General features: G+C 49.8%; 1 protein-coding gene across 2 annotated transcripts in view; it reads right to left on the reverse strand.

The window, feature by feature from the left end:
• Window positions 1-20572, reverse strand: part of LOC119164805 (uncharacterized) — a 127154-nt gene that overhangs the window by 9878 nt on the left and 96704 nt on the right. For both annotated transcript variants that reach the window (XM_075894287.1, XM_075894291.1), the window contains 3 exons: window positions 11861-12037; window positions 3359-3549; window positions 1218-1339 (listed from right to left, as the gene is read on the reverse strand). In XM_075894287.1, coding sequence (XP_075750402.1) covers window positions 1218-1339; window positions 3359-3549; window positions 11861-12037 — 490 coding nt within the window. The remainder of the gene's footprint in view (window positions 1-1217; window positions 1340-3358; window positions 3550-11860; window positions 12038-20572) is intronic.

Below are 20572 nucleotides of genomic sequence, written 5' to 3' on the forward strand. Positions count from 1 at the left end.
AAAGGAAGTAGAAGCAATCAAAAGGAAAGCAAAGCATAAAAATAGAAGTCCGTAGCCCGCACTGAGTGGTTAGGGCGAAAATTGTGACGTTGATTTACGGGCATCATTACTTATTAAGACGGGAACAGACAACATCAGAGACGGGACGGTGACAGAATGACAGAAAATGCACTGAACTAACAACCACTGGTTTACTGCGAATGGGTGATGTATATACGCAACCTTGGCTCAGACAGCCTACACGGATCACACTAAGTGCGCCAACATAAAAAAAATCATAGCTTGTTTCCATTCTGTCGCAGATAACGTGCACAGATAGTTTGTTTTTGTGTTGGTACGTATCCAGCACAAAGCTTCGGTAAACATTCCATTTCCCGACAATGAACCAGTGGTTGTTAGTTTAGGACCTTGACTGTCGTTCTGTCGCAGCTCCCGTTTTTAGCGCTGTTTGTTCCCGTCTTAGCGATAAACTAACCTGCCTAGTTTTGTGCACTCCTGAAAGCCAACTTTCTGGGCATCTCCACGCCAATCTCGAAACACAAGATTGGTGTGGAAGTCCGGACCACTCAGATTTTAATTAAATGTCGGTGGCTCTGCAGAGATGCTTCGCAACTATTCTCGCGGGCAACCTTTTTTGACAATGAAGAGAAGGCTACACAGCCTCACTGCGCGAACGCTACCGCTAATGAATGTAGTTCCATAATTGCGTCCGCGATTTCTACACGAGAATTGTAAACAAAGCTCCTTCATTCTGCACCGGAAGCTCTTTCGGGCAGGACGCAGCAGACACCAGTGACATGATTATATCCGTATAAATTTAACACGTTGCCATTTCGTTTATATTTAACACGTTGCAAAAGAGTCGTGCCTTCCACGTGTACCTCAAGCTCTAGACCGCGGCTTCGTCTTCAGGCGAGCGTCCGCTTGATTCTCGCTCTTCCGTCTATTCGCCTAATAAAAAGCTTGGGACAAGTTTTGCCCTCAAACGGTCATCTTGCAAGAGAAACCATATGATATGTAGCTCTCACGTCATATGCTACGCAACGCTTTGTTGCAACTGCAACTTTTGACAGTTGTATACAAAACGCGCACGCGCACTGAACGGGACTACCTCGCGTATAGGAGTACATGTGCAGAAGCTCGCACCCCCCCCCCCCCCCCTCAGCACACACACACGCGCGCATGCGCGCTCGCACACAGGGAGGGCGTATACTTACGAGGCCGTGATTGTGTAAGTGTCGGGCAGGAAACTGCAGACGACCAAGTAGCGGCGCGTGTTGTGCGTGATTATGTCTCGGTTTTCGTGGACGATGATGTTCGTCTCCATCTTGGACCCGTTCTGCAGAAACAAAGAGACACGCGGGCATCCGGCAGTTTAATTACACGCAAAAGGCCGTGGCTCGATCAACAATTTAGTTTCCGTAATGCATCTGGTCCGGCACGTGCTGCATGCGCACATCTCGCTCGGCTAATCAGTGAGAACGTACAGCGACACCGTGCGGCGCGCTAAGTAAATTGAACCAGAAAGGCATTACGGCTGCGTCGCCCGCGGAGGATTGAGAAAGACTTTGTTCGCGAGTGCTAGCAACAGCTGACGATGCGAATTTGGGAGGACACGTTCGCCAACCCTTTGGCCATTGCAGAGGCTTTTCAGGCCGACGGGTCTGCTCCTATGCTGAAGCTCCACCTCTACCACATGCGACGTGGTACTTTATACGCGTTTAGGAGGTCTGGAAGCCTTGGTAACACCTGTCACATCCGAGGCACTGAACAAACTCGAGATGTGTCCCCCCCGAACGATGGAGGGGAGGAACACCATGGGATGCTGAATATGCACAGGTGCGCTCAATGTGACTTCCAACACGAGAGCGCGTGGCCACGTGAGTTCAAAGGCTGCGCATGGTTTGAACTTGTGTTTATTTCAGCAACTAAATACTATTTCCTTATTTGGGATGACACCCAAATGACATAAACACGTTTAGTAATGGAAATAAGGGCTAGTGGAAGCCATGCGCAATCTTTGAACTCGTCAGGCCTCGCGCTCCCTCTTTGCAAGCCATAATCAGTGCGACTGTATATGAATGATGAAGAAGTATCTTACAAATGCCCACAATGTACGTACAATCAAACCAGTTCTCCTAAAGAAACTTAAGAATTGTCATCACACTCAGTCTTACTTCGTCTCCTTGACAATCGAAATAGCTTATTGAGTTTTTCTATTTATTTATTATTGACACGTTACTCCTCCGTTTAAGCAGGATAGCCAGCTGGGCAGGTGCTTGTTTAAGCTTCCTAAGTTTCAGTTTCATTTCCCTTTCTTTCAATGATGGGGTAAAGTCCTATTATTCATGGCGTCGTCGTTTAACGCTTGTGGCCCTCCCCTAGTGATGCCCAAGGAACAGCTTCGTACTCTCTCATAGTAGAGTACTTAGTACTCTATATTGTTGCCCCCTTTTTCTGAACCCACGAGACATGAAGATGCTAGAAACATGGAGTTTCCCCAAATATTGCTACGATGGAATTGGAATTTACTAAATGGAATTGTGGCGCTGCGATCAATCATCTACCATGGAACTACCATGGCTATTACACGGATTTGCCACCCGACGTGGTGGACTACCCGCATGTCGAGGGATGGAATCCCGGTCGCTGCAGCCACATTTTCGATGGGCACGGAAATACTTGAGGCCCACGTACTTATATTTAGGTGCACTTTAAAAACCCAACGTGTTCGAAATTAGGTGGACTTTAAAAAACCCAAGGTGATCAAAATTGTCGGAGCCTTCCGCTAAGGTAGCTCTGATAAACCACAACAAAGTTAAACCTCACCAATAATAATAATAATAATAATAATAATAATAATAATAATAATAATAATAATAATAATAATAATAATAATAATAATAATAATAATAATAATAATAATAATAATAATAATAATAATAATAATAATAATAATAATAATAATAATAATAATAATAATTATTATTCATAGATGCGACTATTCTTCTTAGTTGCGACTTCGAAAGCACTTGTAGCTCAATTTTTTTATTTGTTTCAGATCAAAAAAGCGGTTCATTGTGAACCTAGTGGTCTTATTTGAATGGTCGACCCTGAAAGGGCCAAAGTGGTGAAGTGGGACTGATCAACTTTTGGTGAACTTCGCCTCGTGAAAAAGAGGCCGCAGGCCACGCGCTGGCCAGAAGGAATCACGCTTAGGCGAATCCACGTACACTAACCATCCTCCACACGACGGGTGAAGTGTCCTACGCGGCAGCTCCCATAGACACTAGATTTCCCTTTATAGGGTATCATTATGAAGCGCAATGGCTATAGAGCCACGTGCGTATATACTCACCACCAGTCGGCTTCCGCAGCGCTTGTGGTCGATGTCCAGTGTGTAGGCGTCTTGAGGCGAGTGGGGGTCGCCGTACACTAGGCAGGCGTCGTCGTTGCTGTCTTCCACGGCGATCTTGCCGCCGAAGAAGGGACCCGTGCTGACGACCACGCGGGAAGCGTTCGCCAGGCATCGCTCCGCCCGCGCAGAGACTGCACGTTGATAAAGAACACGCTCAGCAAAGTGCGCGTTTCTTTTTTTTTCCTTTTCTTTATTTAGAAGGGTAATACGCAACCGCGCTTTTGTAAACAACGCGCAGAAAATGCATACAGTGTGATAAATGAGGTGATTAGAGTGCATTGCGTTTTCTCGACATAGCTGCGAGAGTTCACGCGTTATTTATCTTCGCGTTGAAAACAGTCGCTTGCTTAGAGTTAGGCGAACGTTAATCACCATGCCAACTTTAAAGGTATTCACTCGCGCTAATTGTACTGGACGCTAACAAAGAGATCGGAAGAATGATCACTGCATTCTGTATGATTGAGATTGCTCTCGCTCGCGAATGGCAATCTTGCGGGTTCGGTCGCTGAGTGTATACGGGATGAAGCCCGATAGGCGCAGTGCGAGTATATAGACAGGCGTTTTGGGTGACGAGTAATTTGCGAATGTCAGACTAGTATACGAATCAGTCGCGGAAGTTTATTGCCCTTTTGCGTATACATTACGAGCATTGCGGATGGAATGAACCACATACTTTGGCATGGAAAGGGTGGACCTACTATATGCGCAGCGTTATGTTGACTTCCAAAGGCAGATCACGAGCGCTCCACCGAATTAAGATAATTCGGCCCTTTCATTCAAATATATTGTTACGGAAAAGAAGAGACGCCGTAACGACGAGGCTGGGGATTAGATATATTCCAAACCAGCGGTAATGGCATGCCCGGTTCACCAGCGATCGAGCGGAGACAACCCTTCGTCTTCCTCGTCAGGCACACACGCGCGTCGCCCCCTAGAATATCAGTATACATGCATGTAGCATAACCCCCGGCGGCGCAAGCGCCGTCTCGGCGCATTTAGATGTCAACGTCACTAGGAGAGTTGTAGGGCTTCAAGCGCGCAACATGTACAATATCGGTAGCCTGTTGGGCACATGAAGGCAATGGGGTGGCAGGACCAATTTCATATGTTACAGGCGTAACCACACGGAGGACACGGTATGGGCCTGTGTAGCGAGTAAGCAGTTTTTCTGACAAGCCAACTTGACGGGTCGGAGACCAGAGCAGTACCAAAGAACCGGGTGGAAAGTGTACGTCGCGGTGTCGTTGGTCATACAAGCGCCGTTGCTTCTCTTGAGAGGTCAGAAGGCGAGTACGGGTGATTTCGCGTGCGTGAGCGGCCCGAGTGATAGCGTCCATGACATATTCACTGGTCGGTACTCCAGGAGACGGTATGACGGTGTCTAGAGGCAATGTTGGTTCTCGGCCAAACAGCAGAAAAAATGGAGAGTAACCGGCAGTGTCATGGCGCGAAGAATTGTAGGCAAATGTGACGTACGGCAACGCGAGATCCCAGTCGGTGTGGTTGGTAGAAACATACTTAGCGAGCATGTCTGTAAGAGTTCGATTTAGGCGCTCCGTGAGTCCATTGGTTTGCGGGTGGTATGACGTAGTCAGCTTGTGTCTCGTTTTACAGGACTGCAAGATGTCGGCTATGACCTTCGACAAAAAGGTGCGGCCACGATCTGTAAGCAGCTGCCGTGGGGCTCCGTGTTGCAAAATCACGTCCTTGAGGAGGAAGTCGGCGACATCTGTGGCGCAGCTTGTTGGGAGAGCTCGTGTGATGGCATAACGCGTGGCGTAGTCGGTGGCCACGGCTATCCACTTGTTATCCGAGGAAGACAAGGGAAAAGGGCCAAGTAGGTCCAAGCCAACGCGGAGGAACGGTTCTGACGGAATATCGAGTGGTTGAAGGCGTCCGGCGGGAAGTGTCGATGGCGTTTTGCGGCGCTGACATTTCTCACAAGCCGCAACGTACCTTCTGACTGAGCGTGCAAGCCCTGGCCAGTAGAAGCGTCGGCGTATTCGGTCGTAAGTGCGTGACACACTAAGGTGACCAGCAGTCGGAAGGTCATGAAGTTCATGTAGAACTTCCGAGCGAAGGTGTTTCGGAATGACAAACAGCAGAGCCGGTCCATCCGGCTCAAAACTTTGGCGGTATAATACACCATCGTGGAGCACGAACGAGCGATAGGACTTACTGGAAGATGGTGATTCGAGGCTCTCAATGATAGCACGCAAGGACGCATCATAGCGCTGCTCGTCACCGATGCATGTCACTTGCGAAAGGGAAAAGATGCAAGGCTCGGTGTCGGTGTCATGCATAGTGCTCGACTCAGCGACCGGGTAGCGCGACAGGCAGTCTGCGTCCTGATGTAGGCGTCCGGACTTGTACGTCACCGTAAATGTATACTCTTGGAGTCGCAGAGCCCAGCGCCCGAGCCGGCCAGTAGGATCCTTCAGTGACGTAAGCCAACATAGCGCATGATGGTCAGTTATCACAGTGAAATTAGTGCCATATAAATATGGGCGGAACTTTGAGACTGCCCAAACAAGAGCAAGACATTCACGCTCCGTAATAGAATAGTTGCGCTCAGCAGCTATGAGGAGGCGGCTAGCGTAGGCGACAACTCGGTCGTGTCCCCGTTGGCGCTGGGCTAACACGGCTCCGATTCCGTGACCACTAGCATCGGTTCGAACTTCCTTCGGAGCGAATGGGTCAAAGTGAGCCAATATGGGTGGAGTCGTCAGTAGCGTGATTAGGTGAGAAAAAGCAGCAGCTTGGTCGGTAACCCACGTAAATGTGACGTCTTTCTTTAGAAGGTCTGTGAGGGGTCGAGCGATGGTTGCGAAATCTTTCACAAACCTTCTAAAATAGGAGCAAAGTCCTACAAAACTCCGGACGTCTTTGGCTGACTGGGGTACAAGAAAACTGGTGACTGCACGAATTTTCTCGGGGTCCGGCTGCACACCAGAGGCGTCGACAAGGTGGCCCAACACTGTAATTTGCCGGCGTCCGAAGCGGTACTTCGACGAGTTCAATTGGAGGCCTGCAGTGCGGAATATGTCGAGAATAGCTGACAAACGCTGAAGGTGGGTCTCAAATGTTGGGGAATATACAACGACATCGTCAAGATAACAAAGACATGTTGACCATTTGAACCCTTGTAGCAGAGAGTCCATCATGCGCTCAAACGTGGCTGGGGCGTTGCATAGCCCAAATGGCATAACTTTGAACTGATATAGGCCGTCTGGAGTTACAAATGCAGTCTTCTCTTGGTCTTTTTCGTCGACAGCAATCTGCCAGTATCCGGAACGTAGGTCTATTGTGGAAAAGTATCGGGCGCCGTGGAGACAATCGAGAGCGTCATCGATGCGGGGTAAAGGGTAAACGTCCTTTTTCGTGATTCTATTCAGATGACGGTAATCCACGCAGAAGCGCCAGGTGCCATCTTTCTTTTTAACGAGCACAACGGGGGATGCCCATGGGCTCGAAGAGGGTTCAATAATTCCTTTGGCTAACATCTTGGTGACTTCTTGTTGAATTATTTTACGCTCGGTGGCAGACACCCGGTATGGTCGCCGATGAATGGGATGAGAATCACCTGTGTTAATGCGGTGCTTGACGAGTGAAGTCTGGCCGAGTGGACGGTGGTCGACGTCGAATATGTCGCGGTATGAAGCCAGGAGGCGGCATAGCGCGGTTGACTTCTCAGGTTTGAGGTCCGGGGCGATCATGGAGCGTAAGGTCGCATCGAGGCACGTGACATCCTGCGAGTGATGTGGGTGCTCGGGACATGCGTCTGCCGTAAAACAGGTGACGTGGTCGTCAATTAAGGGCCTTAGTGTGGCGACTGAAATTCCTAGGGGTAGCACTTGTTTTATGAAACCAAAATTGATAACAGGTAAATATGTTCGGTTAGAGGCCATGCTTACGACAGAGTGTGGGACAGTAATGTCACGCGCCAGGAGAACATCAGTAATCGGCGTCACGATATAATCACCGTCAAGCACGGGAGAGGGTGTTGCCAATTCGATGAATGTGAGAGCTTTAGGTGGTATCCGGAAGAAGTCAGTGGTGCACAAGCTGTTCGGGGGTACAGGGTCAGAATCCGGGAGAAGAGGAAGTTCTAGGCAGAGAGTACCGGCGGCACAATCGATGAGGGCAGAATGCGTCGATAGGAAGTCCATGCCGAAGATTAGGTCGTGGGGGCAATTTTCAAGGACCGTAAATAAAACGGGAACATGGCGGCCGGCAATACTAACACGAGCGGTACACATTCCAGTGATGGCCACAGTTCCACCATCAGCGACACGGAGGGCTTTAGTTGCAGCAGGCGTGGGGACTTTTTTGAGCAGGCGACACAGGTGAGCACTCATTATAGACACTTGAGCTCCGGTATCGACTAACGCCGTCAAGGAAATACCGTCCACATACACCTTAATCAAGTTCGTATCAGTGGGGAGCGTCAATGGAGGATTTGGATCATTCGCAAGCGATGCAGCACTACCTCCCGGAGCTGCATGATCTAGTTTTCCGTCCGAGAGGATCCACAGTTGACCGGCGACGGATAGTGGCGTGGTTGGGGCGATGGGGAACGGCGACGTTGAGGTGGCGGCGAACGAGCAGTGGAGCGGCTGTTGGGGATGTCGGAAGAAAGGTACACACGACTGGGCGAATACCGACGGGAGTCCTCGTATGGTCGATTAGAGGAAAATTGGCTCCAGTTGGAGGGCGTCCAAGTGCTGCGGCAGTAGCGGGAGATATGGCCAACTCGGTGGCAGCGGAAGCATATCGGCTTGTCGTCTGCAGTTCTCCATTCCGCCGGATTGCGGGATCGCGGAATAAAATGTAAGTCATGGCGTGGTGCATTTGTTGTCATTGGTCTGGAGACGGGTCGGGACACAGAGCAGGCCACAGGAAAACCAAACTTTGCAATTTCCTGCCTCACGACTGCTTGAATAACGGAGACCGGCGGAGGCGTTTCTGCGGCGCCATGATCGAGCGGATGTGGAGGAAATGGTGCCGGACTTGACGCCTCAAGCTCCCGTCGAACTATTCGTGTCACGCTGTCCTGCATGGGTGGTGCGGCACCGAGATCGGTGCAAGTGGATGTAACAGCCGTGTTTGGTAGCCGCGTAAATTGAGACAGAACACGGCGGCTTTTGGCCATTTCGAAGCGACGGCATTCCTTGATAGTCGTATCTACGGTCGTGACGTTATTGTAGACGAGCAAATTGAAGGCGTCGTCCGCGATGCCCTTAAGTATGTGGCCCACCTTGTCACTCTCTGTCATTTGCTCGTCGACTTTTCGGCACAACGCGAGCACATCCTGTATGTACGAGACATACGACTCTGTTGACGACTGCACACGAGTGGCGAGTTCTTTTCGCGCTTCCATTTGGCGACCGGACGGGTCCCCAAAGATGTCGCGTAGTCGCTCCTTGAAGGTATCCCAGCTGGTGAGCTCGGTCTCATGGGCGTCAAACCAGACCCGTGGGGTGCCGTCCAAGTAAAATATTACGTTGGCGAGCATCATGGTAGGGTCCCATCGGTGTGTGTGGCTAACACGCTCGTACATACGGAGCCAGTAGTCGACGTCGAGCCCAGGTTGTGCGGAGAATGTACCTGGATCACGGGGGGTGGGCATCGTCAGGTATGTAGTGGCTGGAGCTACAGATGGAGACGCTGAGAGGCTGTTGTCATTGGTAGCCATGGCCGGAGACTGAATGGTGCGGCCACTGCGAAGCCTTGTGGTGAAGACGGGGAACGTTCCACCTCCACCAAATATGTTACGGAAAAGAACAGACGCCGTAACGACGAGGCTGGGGATTAGATATATTCCAAACCAGCGGTAATGGCGTGCCCGGTTCACCAGCGATCGAGCGGAGACAACCCTTCGTCTTCCTCGTCAGGCACACACGCGCGTCGCCCCCTAGAATATCAGTATACATGCATGTAGCAATATTACCAATTACTACAAGGAGAAGCACCGGCGCTATCCTGACCCTTGTACTGATGAGCGCTTCCTTTTAAAACTGTTTACAAATACTGTACTGTGTCCGGCGGTGCTTAATCATATGGTGGTTTTGGGACGTTAAACCCCACAAATCAATCAATCAATCAATCAATCAATCAATCAATCAATCAATCAATCAATCAATCAATCAATCAATCAATCAATCATGTGTCCGGCGGTGCTAAAACATTTCAATTCATCATTTGATGGCACGTGCCAGTTCTGCGGAGAGAGGTGGCTGACACCTTCCACATAGTCTAGGCATGCCGGTCAAATCCATCGATTTCCCCCCTCCCCCAACCCCAATTACACGATAGATAACTGGCGCACTCTGCTCGGCTGTCAGGACCTGAAGGCCCAATAGGCCCTGGTTCAACGGACGCGAGTGGCGTTGCTTGCCAATGGAGCTCCAGAATAGGGGTTCCACCAACTGCTGTTAGGGGGGAGGCCAATAAGGCTTCAACCCAATCACCTCTCTGTAACCCTTTAGTGGTTAAGAGCTCGTGAAATGATCGCTGTAAAGTGACAATGTGAAGCCACCGGCGCACACAAGCACTAACTAGGTGACGTCATCATAAGTAATGCTTGGCCTATCGAGGAACGCGGAACTCTTCAGTACTTGCGAGTGCGTGCAACTGTGACACTCATCAGCGTCTTTGTCATACGCAATTGGCGCTAACTTAAACTCTGACGTCATATTAAGCAGCGTCCTTGTGGGACGCGGATAACTTATGGCAGACGTTGATGAGCGCATCTTGCGCGTGCTCGATATGCCATAGGGTTTCGCGTTCCTCGATAAGCAAAGCGTATATGCAGGTCCACTCGGGCTGATGACACAGTTAGCGCATGTAGCTGCCGATGGTGCTGCATTGTCGTTGTAAAGCGGCAGTTTCACGACCTCTTTAATAAATGGTCGACAACCACCGCTGAATCACGAACGGAACGTGCGCAGATACCAGCGGGAATGCTTTCGCTGAATCTACGATTGAAACGCGTGCGCCTCGAGAGGAGCAGCTGATACACGGAAATCTAGGGGGGGGGGGGGCGAGGGGGCGTGTAATGTTTTCCTGGTCGCCCATGGCCACCCTCGACTGTGAACGTCGGGCCGTGACGGGGTGAAAGGAGGTGCACAGGATACGTAACGGGAACTTCCGGTCAAAACCACCGATTTCGGCGCAGCGAGAATTCTCGCTCCGACGAGAGCAATCCGCAATCTGTGGTTGCTTTCAACCTGCCTTTGGAACACACAATCCCCGCTCTCAATCTGCCATTAGTGAGTGATTGCTCCGCTTAGCGCACAAAAAGTTGGATCTGGATCTACTATTGAAATTCAACACAGACCCCTTCAGAAGCCCATAAAGACACACTAATTAGAGGTGTTCTTTTTCTTCTAAACGAGTCCAATGCACTTTAACTGAGACTGAGAAAAACGCTCTTTTTTTCTACTGACAATATGGTTGAGCCTGCTCAAACAACTTTTTTCCAGTACGTTCTTCTTCCATGAATACCCCAATTCTATATTGTGGCTTAAATCAAGATAGCCAAATGCCGTCAGTATAGCGGAGTAAAGTTTGTATTTGGCTCATATAGGTTCAAACATTTCATTTGGACAAGAATCAGCTCGTAAAATAGGTGTGAAACGATCGAATGTGCGGTATAGCAATATTTTGCCATAGAATTGGCATCATACTTGTGTTTCCGGCGGTGAAGTGCTTCGACGCGTAGGCGTAATGGCGATTACTACATTTGAAGAGCGAGTGGTCTTTCGTGGCGACAGGCGCACTATTCTACTGTCATCAGTGTTTTCTTGTTCCTGGCATCTATTGAAAGCCTTGAAAAGTGTTCCAGTCAGTTTTACGCCACGCAATTTCTCACCACTTCTTCTTGTTCGGGGAATAGATAGACGCCCACTATCTCTGTTTCATGCCTATTTTATTTCAAATATGTCGTGTTGCAGTGAACGGAGAATAAGATAATGTGCTAAAGTCGAAAAGAATCACTAAGATGCAAAAAGAAGAAGAAAAGTCAGCTTCTTACTCTTTACAATCCAGTTTGGTTATTCAACAAAATGTCCTTTCGTAAATGCCAACTCGCTCTAGAAAACGTAATTGTGGAATGTTAACTCGATAACAAAGCAACTATGACACAAATAAAACATTTTAGGTGGAATCATGTTGGTAGTTTCGATCATGTTTGTTGGCACAGTGCTGGTAATGTGGCTCACTTTCTTTGAACCAGTTGGAGTAGCTGGCTCATTTTTGATTAGAAACCGTCTTTTTGAGCTCATGTTGCCATAAAGAATAGCCCCATTTAGATTTTAACTGTTCTGGAAATTGAAGATACTTAGCCATGCTTTACGTTCCACAGAAATTTAGCCTAGTTTCGGTTTCTGCATTTGGCTCTTTGAGAAAAAAAAAAGCGCCTCATTTAGGCGTAGTACTCACATCCCTTGGTGGTCATGAGTGTGTGCTCGGAGGTGACCATCTGGAAGCGCCGGTCTTCTTCGCCGGCAGTGTCAGCCGGAATCTGTCCCGAACCATACAGTATGGCATTTGCGTCCGAGTCACTCGAGAAGTCAGGCTCCACGGCCACGCTGTAGTTTGTCAGCAACCGAAGATCTCCTGCGCAAGCAGATATATTCTTAAGGCAAAAATCTTGTGTGGAAGATCACGTAAGGGGTGAAACCCGACGTGTGGTTCAGAACAGTACATGACTGACGCACATAAAAAAATATGGGAGAAGTTTGCTCTATCAGCGTAAAATAAAGCTTGAGAAACAGCAATTCTGGTTGATCTTAGGCACTTGTGACCTTATGAGCTAATGCTAGGTATTTATTTAGCGTAGAGGAAATAGAGTCGTACCACAACCTGTCAAAGACCCTGCAAGAGTGTACAATCTCCAGCGTCAGAACTAACGTGCAAAGTTGGCTGTGCCACCCTCGATAGAAGCACGGAATTGTCGTCGCTCATACTCGGTTCGTGCCACTCTTTGCGAGAGGGGAAGTGATTTTAAATGAAAAGAAGAGAAAAGTGAGTCCCGTAATTGCCTGTCAGGGGGAGGACACCTCAACAGTAGCTCACGAGGGATGGGGGTAGAGAAGGGAATAAAAGGATAGGATTAAAAGATAAAGAGATAGAGAAAGAGGAAGGAGAGAACCAGGCGCAGGGACAGCGAACGACAGAAGTAAGGAGAAGACAGGAAAAATGGACACGGTTGCAGGAGTCGCAGGACGGAGCACCACTGGCGAGAGCTCTCGTCGGCGCCAGGAGATGGCGTAGAGCAAGTCCAGCAGGTCAGAGCTACGCTGTCCTCGAAGATCGGCGTCAGGAGATGACGTAGGGCCAGCCCAGTCGGCCAGAGCTACGCTGACGTCGGAAATCGCGAGGGCACAACCGGTCGGCACGAAATCCAGCGAGCGAGTCACTCTTTGCGAGCTTGGTGCGGCCACTGCAAGATTGTCTTCGTTTGTGGAAGTGGCTTGGCGGCAACTGCTTCCTCGATGCATGTGAAGCTGGAAGGAAGCAACAAAAAGGAGGTGGCAGGGAGGTTAACCAGAAAGACATCCGGTTGGCTACCCGAGCTATGCGAAGCTAGGTGATGTTACACGCAGGTGGTGCGCAGCTGTGGCTTTGTTAATAATAAACAATGGCACGCTGTTTTCCCTTGCATGGTGGGTAGAATGTCAAATTATAACCAGGGCTACTAAGTAGAGGGCAATTCGAACTGGCTCCCAATATGTGCGGTAGTGAAAATATACCAGTTGACGCGCACAATACCACCGAAAACGATTCACGAGAATGATATATACCCGATGAAATATTGTGGAAGCGCTCAACTTGTTATGGACGCCTGTAATACTAACATTTACAGGATTTCTCAGTTCCGAAAATTATACGTAAAGATCCGACCGCATTCAATGTGCCCGTATCGGCAAAATATACGCTCTGCTGTGGTGGCTATAGACGAGACCGCCATAGGTGTTACGGCACGGGTATTCGCTTCTTTGTAGTGGAAAGGGACCGACTAACGGGGTTAACATAATCCGAAGTGACAGCGCACAGTCCTTGAAAGAACGCCCGGTGGTCGCATGAAGATTAGTAAGGGCTAGCGTGGCCCATCTTTTACCATTGGAAAGTAAGAAGGTTTTCTTAGACGCAACAGTCACCACATTCTTGCCTCGAAGTTTTTACTTGACCCCCCCCCCCCCCCCCGCCATCTTGCTTTCTTGATTTCTTTTTCACTTTTCACTCTCAAGGCTCCTTCTGGATGCTGGACAGTAGCGTATATATATATATATATATATATATATATATATATATATATATATATATATATATATATATATATATATATATATATATATATATAATGAAATCTAACAGACAATAGGGCCAAAGAAAGTATAGGGGAGGTTATTATTCAATAACCTCCCCTATACTTTCCTTGGCATTATTGTCTGTTAGATTTTATTAATATTGTGGTGTCAAAAGACGGAAAAACGAGCCCTTAAGTGTAAACGCACTTCTTTCCCTTATATATATATATATATATATATATATATATATATATATATATATATATATATATATATATTGTTACGGATGTGATGGGTTTATTTACACTGAAAAAGATGTCAGCGCTCTACCGTCACTGCCGAATCACCATTTCTCGAGAGCGTCCGATCTCTTCTTCTTCCTCGCTCTTCCAGTCCGCGTTACATTTCCCTCCGGGCCAGACGAAGCTCACCGAGCGAGTAGAAGCGATCGGTTGTTGTAGGGCTTCAATCGGGCAATGTGCACAATTTGCGTCTTGCGCGAACGCCGGTTCTGAGCTGTCACTTTCGCAACAGCGTAAGTGATGTCACTTAGGCACTGAGTAATGACGAATGGTCCTGAGTACTTAGAAAGAAACTTCTGGCAAAGTCCCTTCTTTCGAACGGGCGTCCACAGCCAGACCAGATCACCTGTAGCGAAAGTCACGGGCGGGTGTTTTGCGTCGTAACGGTCTTACGCGCGAGCGTGGGCGGAAAGAGTTCGGAGCCGAGCAAGTCGGCGAGCTTCTTCGGCGCGACACAAAGTCTGCGCGACACTGGCGTTTTCGTTCGTCGAAAGAGGAAGTATGGTGTCAAGAAAACTTTGGGGATGACGAGCATAGAGAAGAAAGAAAGGCGTATAACCCGTGACTTCGTGTTTCGCGGTATTAAAGGCGTATGTAACAAAAGGTAATACGGCATCCCAGTTCTTGTGATCCGCTGCGACGTACATTGAAAGCATGTTGATGATGGTACGATTGGTGCGCTCAGTGAGGCCGTTGGTCTGAGGGTGGTATGGCGTGGAATGGCGATACTGCACCCACAAAGCCGTAGCAACTCTTCGACAGCGTCAGCGGTAAACTGTCGGCCGTGATCACTTATCACCACACGAGGGGGGCCGTGACGAAGTATGATCGAGTGTAGAAGAAACCATGGCACATCAGATGATGTGGCTGAAGCAACCGCCATCGTTTCAGTATACCGCGTCAGGTAATCTACGCACACAATAATCCAGCGGCGACCGGTGGTAGACTTGGGGAAAGGGCCCAGTAAATCTATGCCGGCTTTTTCGAATGGTGATGTCGGTGGCTTAACTGGCTGCAGTGGGCCGGCCAATGGTGTGGTAGGTTGTTTGTGGCGTTGGCAGACATCACAACTTGCGACGTAGTGCTTGGTGGTCTTCCAGAGTCGAGGCCAGTAAAAACGTTGTCGGATACGGTGAAGCGTTCGGGCAAATCCAAGGAGCCCAGACGTGATGTCATCGTGCATGGCTTGGAATACCGCAAGACGCAGGCATTCTGGCACGACTAGAAGTAGTGTGGAGCCATGGCTGGAGTAATTCCTGCGATATAGTAGGGCGTCATGAATCACGAATGGCGTGGTGCGTTTAGAGCTACGAGCCACATCAATCATTGGTTTCAGCGAAGGGTCACGCTGTTGCTCGTGACGGAAGACGTCCAAATTTGGGAAGTTGGATGAGATTGCGGCCAGGTAGTTGTCGAAATCATCATCATCAGCATCCACAGTCGGAGATGGAAGACGAGATAAGCAGTCGGCATCTGCGTGACATCGACCGCTTTTGTAGGTCACAGAATAATTATATTCTTGAAGCCGTAAGGCCCAATGAGCCAAGCAACCAGCTGGGTCACGTAGTCCGACAAGCCAACAAAGCGAATGATGATCTGTGACGATCTTGAACTGCCGGCCGTACAAATAAGGTCTGAACTTTTGGACGGCGAAAACAACTGCAAGACTTTCCAGTTCGGTGACCGTATAATTCCTCTCCGCCTTAGTCAAAGTACGACTTGCGTACGCCACGACGTGCTGGCGGCTGTCGTGATATTGAACTAGCACGGCACCAACACCAATACCACTAGCATCTGTATGCAGTTCCGTGAGTGCCTCCGGGTCGAAATGGCGCAAGAGGGGCCCGGAAGTAAGCAAATACTTCAGCTGCTCGAAAGCAGCCTCACACTCAACGGTCCATCGGAATGGGGCGTTTTTGCGGAGCAACTCTGTCAGGGGATGAGCCAGATGGGCGAAGTCTTTGATAAACCGACGAAAATAAGAACACAGGCCCACGAAGCTACGGAGATCCTTCACAGACGTCGGTTGCTTGAAGTCTCGGACAGCACTGATTTTGCGCGGGTCCGGTCGTATACCGTCCCTGTCGGCTAGATATCCAAGCACAAGGGCTTGACGCTCACCAAAATGACACTTCTTTGCGTTTAAAACGAGACCAGCTTGTTTGATGCAATCTAGAACAACGCTAAGCCGATGGTTGTGCTCGTGGAACGTCTTGCCAAAAATAATTACATCATCGAGATAACACATACATATCTCCCATTTGAGGCCGCGAAGGATGGAGTCCATGAATCGCTTGAAGGTAGCTGGGGCATTGCATAAGCCAAACGGCATAACGTTGAATTCAAATAACCCATCAGGCGTGACAAAAGCAGTCTTCTCTTTGTCAGACGGATGCATTGGTATTTGCCAGTATCCAGACCTTAGGTCGACGGACGAAAAGTATGCGGCCGAGTGCAGACAATCAACAGCATCGTCGATTCGTGGTAGCAGATACACGTCCTTCTTTGTGACGGCGTTGAGACGGCGGTAGTCTACACAAAATCGCCAAGAGTCGTCTATCTTTTTTACCAATATAACAGGAGCTGCCCAGGGACTGCTTGACTCTTGAATAACGCCTTTCTGCAGCATGTCGTTGACCTGATCGGCGATCACTTGCCTCTCTGACGGGGATACGCGATAGGGTTTCTGGCGTATCGGTGTAGCATCTCCCGTGTTGATGCGGTGGTGCATACGGGATTCGGGCAACATGGAACAACGCTTGTTTTGAGCGAAATCAAAGACTCCCGCGTAGCGTGTGAGTACCTCCTCAAGGACATTCTGCTCGGAAGAAGGCAACGACTTATTGATCATATTGCTACGTGCCAGTGCATGGAGCTGAAGAAGACGAAGCTGCATCGCTCGGACTGACCGAAAATCCTCTTTTGACGATACCGACAAAACGGAACCTCATAGACGTACAAGTAGACGGCCTACATGTCACTGCTCTTGTCGACACCGGCGCCCAACTTTCCGTGATGACGAGTGATTTTCGCCGCAAGCTCAAGAAGGTTCTCACACCTGCGACCACCCAGTTCGTCCGTGTTGCGGATGGTGGCATAGCATCGATCGTTGGAATGTGCTCCGCTCGTGTGAGCATTGCGGATCGACACACAGTTGTTCTCTTCACCGTCCTTGATAAATGCCCCCACGACGTAATCTTAGGCCTCGACTTCCTATCCGCGCATTCTGCCCTCATAGACTGTTCGACCAGTACGCTCCGTCTACACTTGCCCGCAACAGAACCTCTTACACAACGGCCGAGTCGCCTCTGCACAACGGGACACGCGCGCCTCCCTCCACAGACACTGACCTACATAGAGCTCGTCTCAATACCACCAGTTCCCGACGGTGACTATGTTCTGACCCCTATCACCGATGTTCTCATAAGCCGTGGCATTACATTACCGCACACCATTCTGTCCGTCGCAGGAAATTCTACGTGCCTCCCAGTTGTCAACTTCAGCTTGACACCTCAAGTTTTGCCGCAAGGGATCTCTTTAGCGTTGCTCTGCACCTTAGAAGACAATGCGTTGGATGTTTTCGCGATGGCCGCCCCTTCTGAACCCCACGCTCAACATCAGTCTGCCACTTGCTCCGACAGCGCTATTACTTCGATGATCGCTTCCAGCTTAACACCGCAGCAGACTGATGAGCTCCACCGGGTTCTGCTGTCCTACATCGACGTATTTGACATCAGCGGCCGTCCGTTGGGGAAAGCTACCGGTATGAGCCACCGCATAAACACTGGTAATGAGCATCCTATTCATAGGCGCCCATATCGGGTGTCGGCGGCCGAGCGTCACATCATCCAAAGTGAGGTCGACAAAATGCTCGCCAAGGACATCATTGAGCCATCTTGCAGTCCTTGGGCTTCTCCTGTAGTGCTAGTCCGCAAGAAAGACGGTGCATGGCGTTTCTGTGTGGATTATCGACACCTAAACAAAATTACCAAAAAAGACGTCTACCCTCTGCCACGAATAGATGATGCGCTTGATTGCCTCTATGGGTCCCACTATTTTTCCTCCATAGACCTTCGTTCCGGCTACTGGCAGATAGAGGTAGATGAAATGGACCGTGAAAAGACGGCATTCATCACCCCCGATGGCCTATATCAGTTCAAGGTCATGCCCTTCGGCCTTTGTAACGCTCCAGCCACCTTCGAACGAATGATGGACTCCCTGCTCAGAGGATTCAAATGGTCCACATGTTTGTGCTACTTGGACGACGTCATCGTCTTTTCACCAACGTTTGAAACTCACATAGAGCGCCTCTCAGCCATCCTGGGAATCTTCCGTCGCGCTGGCCTGCAGCTCAACTCGTCCAAATGTCACTTTGGACGCCATCAAATCACAGTGCTTGGCCATTTAGTAGACGCCAACGGTGTACAACCAGACCCGGCAAAAATCAGCGCCGTCAAAAACTTTCCTGTACCACGATCTGCGAAGGATGTACGCAGCTTTATCGGACTATGCTCCTACTTCCGACGCTTCGTGAAAAATTTTGCGCACATAGCGAGGCCGCTTACGCAGCTCCTCAGGAAAGAAGTCCCGTTTTCATGGGGCTCCGAAGAGGCTTCTGCGTTCTCGACTCTCGTCGCTATTCTCACTACCCCTCCGATTCTGGCACACTTCAACCCTGCTGCCCCTACGGAAATCCGTACAGATGCAAGTGGGCATGGCATTGGTGCAGTGCTGGCTCAGAAACAACATGGCCATGATTGCGTTATTGCATATGCCAGCCGCCTCCTATCCGCCCCTGAACGTAACTATTCGATAACAGAGCGTGAGTGCTTGGCTCTTGTATGGGCGGTAGCGAAATTTCGACCTTATCTATACGGACGCCCATTTTCGGTAGTTACCGACCACCACGCACTCAGCTGGCTGAACTCTCTGAAAGATCCATCAGGCCGCCTTGGTCGCTGGGCTTTGCGCCTGCAAGAGTTTTCCTATTCGGTGGTCTACAAATCTGGCCACCTACACCGTGATGCCGATTGCCTCTCCCGGTACCCTGTCGACGATCCTGAGGACACTGACGAGCCCACGGAGAACTCTATCTTGTCAGTGTCCGACTTCCTTAATATTGGGGAAGAACAGAAGCGTGATCCAGAGCTGCTTGACATCATCAGCCGTATAGAATCCTCCACAAATGATGCTTCCGTCCGCTACTTTGTCATTCAAAAGGGTGTGCTATACCGTCGCAATTTCCGACTAGACGGGCCCGACCTTCTCATTGTTGTGCCTAAGCATTTGCGCCGCTGTGTTCTCACCGAACTTCACGACGCTCCCACGGCTGGACACCTTGGCGTATCCCGCACGTACGAGCGCGTCCGGCGCCGTTTTTTCTGGCCTGGCCTTGCTCGTTCGGTACGCCGATACGTCGCCACATGTGACCTATGCCAACGTCGTAAGACACCATCGCTGCTACCCGCTGGCCATCTTCAACCAATTGACATACCCGCGGAACCATTTTACCGTGTTGGGTTAGACCTGCTTGGTCCTTTTCCCACATCAACATTGGGAAACAAATGGATAGCCGTTATCACAGACTACGCTACGCTATTACGCGAGCTCTACCGACCAGCTGTGCAACCGACGTCGCTGACTTCTTGTTACGGGACGTTATATTGATTCACGGTGCGCCGAGACAGCTTCTCACAGACCGTGGCCGTACATTTTTATCCCAAGTCATCGCCGACATTCTGCGTTCTTGTTCGACGCAACACACACTGACAACCGCTTACCACCCTCAAACAAACGGCCTTACGGAACGATTTAACCGCACTTTAACAAATATGCTCGCTATGTACGTGTCGCCCGACCACCGAGACTGGGACCTTGCCTTACCCTACGCAACTTTCGCGTATAATTCATCCCGTCACGACACAGCGGGCTTTTCGCCGTTCTACTTATTGTACGGAAGAGAGCTGACTTTACCACTGGACACAGTCATCTCAGCTCACACCTCGTCCACCAGCGAGTATGCCCGCGACGCGATTGCGCGAGCCGATCATGCCCGTCAGCTCGCTCGCGCTCGGCTGATGGCGTCGCAAACCAACCAATGCCGTCGGTACGATGCGGAAAATAGAGACGTACATTTCGCTCCCGGTACCCTCGTTTTACTCTGGTCCCCTCATCGTCGGCTGGGCCTATCCGAAAAACTTCTGTCTCATTACACGGGACCCTATCGTATATTGCGTCAAGTAACACCTGTCACCTACGAGATCAGCCCCATCTGCCCATCATCATCTACTATGCGGCCCAGTGATATCGTACTCGTCTCGCGGATCAAGCCCTACAATAATGCGTCAGATAACGACCTTTAAAGCACCGGGACGGTGCCTCCGCCGCCGGGGGTCATGCTACGTGCCAGTGCATGGAGCTGAAGAAGACGAAGCAGATAGACTGGCACGAGCTAATCTGTGTGGCTGGCGCTGCTCGCCTAACCGTCTGTAAATACATCGGTGACTACCCCTCTGAGTCAGTCTCCTTCACGTAACAAT

This window comes from Rhipicephalus microplus, chromosome 1 (genome assembly GCF_043290135.1).
Source record: "Rhipicephalus microplus isolate Deutch F79 chromosome 1, USDA_Rmic, whole genome shotgun sequence".
NCBI lineage: Eukaryota > Metazoa > Arthropoda > Arachnida > Ixodida > Ixodidae > Rhipicephalus > Rhipicephalus microplus.